At 39.0% G+C, this 6,000-nt stretch overlaps 1 protein-coding gene across 1 annotated transcript in view; it reads right to left on the bottom strand.

Moving 5' to 3' along the window:
• CNOT10 (CCR4-NOT transcription complex subunit 10) overlaps nucleotides 1–6,000 on the bottom strand; it is a 78,658-nt gene that overhangs the window by 45,230 nt on the left and 27,428 nt on the right. The window contains exon 9 of the mRNA XM_034663554.1: nucleotides 1,756–1,951. Within this exon, the coding sequence (XP_034519445.1) occupies nucleotides 1,756–1,951 (196 nt within the window). The remainder of the gene's footprint in view (nucleotides 1–1,755; nucleotides 1,952–6,000) is intronic.

The raw sequence follows: 6,000 nt of genomic DNA, 5'->3' as shown, positions 1-6,000 counted from the left end.
GGGGAAAAAAAAAGGAATAAAAGAGAAATCAAGGAGGGTATTCAAGTTAGCATGAGATAAAGTTGGTGACATCTGGGTGACAACCCTAACTTTTGTCCTTAATACCTTATTGACATTTGTCTAGAACTCCCTCATTAAGAGATAGATACAGAAACTAAGTTATTTATCTCAGTGCTTATTACATAAAACTCAAGGTGATTTGTTCATTCATCAAATACTTTTCTCTGTCCTCTACAATATATCAGACAGTGACCTAAGTACTGGGGAAGCAATAATAAACAGGAAAAAACAACCATCACTACCCTTATAGAACTTACATTCCAGGAGAATAGAGAGACAACAAATGAAATAAAAGATGTGTGTTAGTGCTAAGTGCACAAGAAGAGCTTACATCAAGACATGTTGAGGGAAGTTTTAGTAAAGGTAGTCAGGAAATGCTTTAATGAGACTAGGAATATTGAGCAAATTGTGAAAGAAGTGAGGGATTGAGCCAGACAGGTTCATAAAGCTAATTCCAAGTTACAGGAGACAGGTGGCAAGGTCCTAAGCTGCCCCTGGCATCAAAGAGCTGACTGGTTGGAATAGAAGGCAGCACAGAAAAAGGATGAGGCAATGAAATTAGAAAGATAAAAAGGGTCAGAACAAGTAGAACCTTGAGATCGTAGTAAGAACTTCTAGTCTGGTTGCAATGAGAACTCTGGAGGAGCTTAAGCAAAGGGTTGATAGAATCGGACTTACTTTTTTAAGGAGATCACTCTAGCTACTGTGCCAAACAAATTTGGCCAAGGTGGAAGCAGGGAGATCCATTAGGTTATTGGAAGAATCTAGGTGTAGCGGTTTGGTTCAGGATGGTGGCTGTAGGAGCAATGAGAATGGGATGAATTCTGAATATGTTCTGAAGTTAGAATTGAGAGCATTTGCTGACTAAATGGAATATGGGGTGTAAGAGAAAGAGAAGAGTTAAGGAAGATACCAAAGTTTGCGGCTGAAATAAAAGAATAGATATGAACCAAGAGAAGAAAAAAAAAACTGTCAAAAGACAGGGGTAAAGGAAGTTTGAGAAGAAGACATAATGAGCTCGGTTTTAGTTACATTCATATCGGGGTCACCTTTTAGGTATTCAAGTAGGGATGACAATAGGTAGTGGGAGGTACAAATGCAGACTTCAGATGAGAGGTTGCAAAGAAGATAGAAATTGAGGAGATGTCAGCACAAAGATAAATATTCAAAGGGATGTTACCAGGTGATATTACAGAGGAGTGACTGCAGAAGGCAAAGATAGAAGAGGTCCTAGGATTGCATGCTGGATTCTTCCAAAATGCAAAAGTTGGAAATGAAGAAGAGCCAGTCTAACAGACTGTGAGTAAGTGATTAGAAAGGTAAGAGGCAAGTTAGAAAAGTGAGATGTCTTGGGGCGCCTGGGTGGCTCAGTTGTTAAGCGTCTGCCTTCAGCTCAGGGCCTGATCTCAGGGTCCTGTGATCAAGCTCCACATTGGGCTTCCTGCTCTTCTGGGAGCCTGCTTCTCTCTCTCCCACTCCCCCTGCTTGTGTTCCCTCTCTCGCTGGCTGTCTCTCTCTCTGTCAAATAAATAAATAAAATCTTAAAAAATAATAAAAAAAATAAAAATAAAAAAATTACTTTTTAAATTCCAGTATAATTTACATACCATGTTATATTAGTTTTAGGTATACAATATAGTGATTCAACAATTTTATATATTAGTCAGTGCTCAGATGCTTGCTCTTCAATATCACGCTCTCAAGTAGTAAAATACGAACTGTCCCCCAGCAATGGGCTCACCTGGATCAGTGCTGCCTGCACTGAGCTGTGCACAAACATTGTCATTCTCCTGTAGAGCCTTTTTAAAGTAGAAAATTCCCAAATTGTGCTTGCTCATGGCAAAATGGATGCAACCAAGATTATTCCAGAACATGCATCTCAAGCATTCACCTGACAAAAACACAAACAAATTTGTCCAAAAATGTTACTGTTGACATACGCAACACAAGAATTGGCAATACAACAGAAATTCCACCTAGTCCTTATAGAAAAGTTTACAAGGCAACTGAAATTCAGGACACCTGAAAATTTTGTAAGCTCCTTTCCTTTTAAAATCTTTTATTAAGGATGATAAACCAACCCTATCCCATTGACTTTGTTAGCCTGCTTAATCTTTTCTTCTGATTTTTAAATAATTGTAGGCAAATAATACAATAATGCAAAGGACAAAAAGTATTTATTAGTACATTATATGCATTGCATCCACGCAACAAGATATTATGAAGAAACTGGAAAGAATCAGTATACATGGAAACATACTGAGTAGCAAAAATACATAAAACAGAATATATAAAATCCTGCTTTTGTTTGTAAAGTCTCCACTGTTCTTTTGGGTTCGCATGTCTTTAAATATCACTATGGCTGAGTATCTATCTTCTCAAGCTTGTTAGGCATCTATATTTCTTATCCTTGACACACACACTGCTTCTGTTCTTTACCCATTTTTTAATTTGGTTACAGATGTTTTTCCTATTGATTACCTGTTTGTATGTATGTTATAGAAATCTTCTGTCACATTTGTTTCAAATATTTTCCCCAAAGCCAGTATGTCATCTGTCTTATAACCTGTTTCAGTATGTGTGTGTGTTTAATCATAAGAATTTTTATGTGGTGAAATTTAATCATCTTTCCTAAACTCTACAGTCTTTGCATTTTGGATAAAATTCAATCAAGTTTCCCCCTGACAAAATCAAAATATTTAAGTTTTCTTTAGCTGCTGTTATGATTTTTACATTTCAACCCCTCATTTCTCTGGGCTTTATTTTGGTGTAATGAAAGCAATCCAAGTTTTAGCTTTCTTCTTCTAAACTGCTTCCCAAATGCTCCAAAAAACAATTTACTCATAGTCTGTCTTTTCCACAATGATATAAAATGCTGGACTAGACTGACAAAATTAACACTCAAGATATTCAATGTTTAATACTAAAATCTAAAGATTTTCTTCTGATGTGTTTTTACATTGAGCAATGGTATTTTAAAAAAACAGGGGCGCCTGGGTGGCACAGCGGTTAAGCGTCTGCCTTCGGCTCAGAGCACGATCCTGGCGTTATGGGATCGAGCCACACATTGGGCTCTTCCGCTACGAGCCTGCTTCTTCCTCTCCCACTCCCCCTGCTTGTGTTCCCTCTCTCGGTGGCTGTCTCTATCTCTGTCAAATAAATAAATAAAATCTTAAAAAATAAAAAAAAAATAAAAAAATAAAAAGACAAACAGTAGGCTTCAGTGGAAGACAGTAAGAAATATGCTAAAGTGTTTAAAGGAGGCTGCCTCTGATAGTGGCATTGTGAACAATATAAGAAACATTCTATTCCCAAATCTTCTCCAATAAGCATATTTTATCAGCAGCAAAAACTAAATTTTACATATGAGAAATAAATATTTTAAAATTAATAACTATGAAAAATATCAGTACATAAAATATATAACTACTATATAAAAATCTTTCCCATTAGATCTTAACTTTTTTTTTTTTTTAAGATTTTTTATTTATTTGACAGAGAGACAGCCAGTGAGAAAGGGAGCACAAGCAGGGGGAGTGGGAGAGGAAGAAGCAGGCTTCCAGCGGAGGAGCCTGATGTGGGGCTCGATCCCAGAACACTGGGATCATGCCCTGAGCCGAAGGCAGACGCTTAACGACTGAGCCACCCAGGGGCCCCTGTATTAGGACAATCCTAAGCAAAATTTTCTCAAAGGATACTGAATCTTTAGTCTGAAAGATCATTTCAGTGTTTCGGTGTTATGGGCCTGAGGGGAAATTACAACAATAAAAACAGCAGAAGTGAAAATTTAGCAGAATTAAAAATGGGTACTCAGAATAAACAGGATATCCAAAAGAACTGTAACGGAACAAACTGCTTTTCTCCATCTTTTACAACCCCACTTACCAGAATGGGTAAAGGGTGGGGGTTGGTGAGTATGTCTGCAGGTGTACTTTTTTTTTTCTTTTCAAGATTTTCTTTTATTTATTTGACACAGAGAGAGCGAGCGAGCACAATAAGGGGGAGCGGCTTAAAAACCATTTTAAAGTTTTATTTATTTATTTATTTGAGGGCAAGAGTGAGTGCACACGTGAAGGGGGGCAGAGCAGAAGGGGAAAGAATCCTAAGCAGACTCCATGCTGAGTGCAGAGCCCCACCTGAGGCTTAAACTCACAATACTGAGACCATGACCTGAGCTGAAACAGAGACAGAGGCTTAACCAAATGAGCCACCCAGGCACCCCCATCTTTGCATTTTAAACTTGGTGTAAAGCATTTTCAGTAGTTTGACATCATTTCTTGAATAAATGGATTTTCCTCCTTTCTCCCCATAAAATAGCAATGACGTGAACTTAAAAGCCCCAAATTTTACCTTTCATTTTACCAACAATATTAAGCAATTCATTAAAACTTTCTTATTCATTCATTCATTCATTCATTCATTCATCTGACAGAGAGGCAGCGAGAGAGGGAACACAAGCAGGGGGAGTGGGAGAGGGAGAAGCAGGCTTCCCACTGAGCAGGGAGCCCGATGTGGCACTCCATCCCAGGCAGATGCTTAACGAATGAACCACCCAGGCATCCCAAAACTTTCCTTCTTTTTTAGACAGGGAGAGGGATAGACAGAATCTTAATTAAGCAAGCTCCACACCCCGCACGGAGCCCCGATGCAGGCCTCTGATCTCATTACCCTGAGATCATGACCTGAGCCAAAATCAAGAGTTGGACGTTTAATTGACTGAGCCACCCAGGTGCCCCTCATTAAAACTTTCTAAATAGGGATGCCTGGGTGGCTCAGTTGGTTAGGCGTCTGCCTTCAGCTCAGTTCATGATCCCAGAGTCCTTAGATGGGAGTCCCTCATTGGGCTCCTTGCTCAGCGGGGAGCCTGCTTCTCCCTCTGTAAGCTACTCCCCCTGCTTATGTTTGCTCGTGTGCACTCTGACAAATAAATAAATAAAATCCTAAAAAAAAAAAAAAACACTAAATAGAAAACAGATAACAATGATTAACCTAACTTTACAGAAATATTTTTGATATTGTTAATGGTCTAAAAAATCATCAAATGCTCACAGCTTTTATGGGAGAAAAGAGAAAAGTAAAAACATTATCATCTCATTTCCTTAAAAGGTCTCATTTCACAAAGTAAAAGCCAAAGGACTTTATGTCTTGATAATTTGTAAGCTGGTATTAAGAAATGAAAGAGGGGGATGCCTGGGTAGTGCAGTCGTTAGGCGGCTGCCTTTGGCTCAGGGCATGATCCTGGCGTTCCGGGATCGAGCCCCACATCGGGCTCCTCCGTTGGGAGCCTGCTTCTTCCTCTCCCACTCCCCTGCTGTGTTCCCTCTCTCGCTGGCTGTCTCTGTGTCACATAAATAAATAAAATCTTAAAAAAAAAAAAAAAAGAAATGAAAGAAAGCATACATGAGGTGAAATAAAAGTAAAAGGAGTGAAGCTTCTTCTAAAATGGAAACAAATAAGGGAACCTGGGTGGCTCAGCAGGTTAAGCATCCAACTTTTGGTTTTGGCAGAGGTCCTGGTATTGGCCCAGTCTTACACTCCATACTCAGTGGGGAGTCTGCTTCTCCCCCCTCCACCGTTTGCCCCTCTCCCTGCTCACTCCTGCTCTTTCTAAAATAAATAAATAAATCTATAAAATAAGTAAAATTGGTGGTACAGTCAGTTGAGTGTCTGTCTTTGGCTCGGGCCATGATGTTGGAGTTCCGAGATCGAGCCCCACAGCGGCTCCCCGCTCAACGGGAAGCCTGCTTCTTCCTCTACCCCTCCCTGCTCACGCTCTCTCAAATAAATAAATAAAATCTTTAAAAATAAATAAGTAAATAAATAAAACAGAAACAAATAGAATAAATTCTAAGAATTTTCTGGAGCAGAAATTAGAAAAGATTTTATTTTAAAAAATTCGCAAAAATAACACTGAAGAGCACTGTAGGAAACAAACAACAA

The sequence above is a fragment of the Ailuropoda melanoleuca genome, chromosome 6, assembly GCF_002007445.2.
Source record: "Ailuropoda melanoleuca isolate Jingjing chromosome 6, ASM200744v2, whole genome shotgun sequence".
NCBI classification, from domain to species: Eukaryota; Metazoa; Chordata; class Mammalia; order Carnivora; family Ursidae; genus Ailuropoda; species Ailuropoda melanoleuca.
Note: the sequence above shows the minus strand (reverse complement) of the source record. Positions and strands in the feature narration are given on the sequence as shown.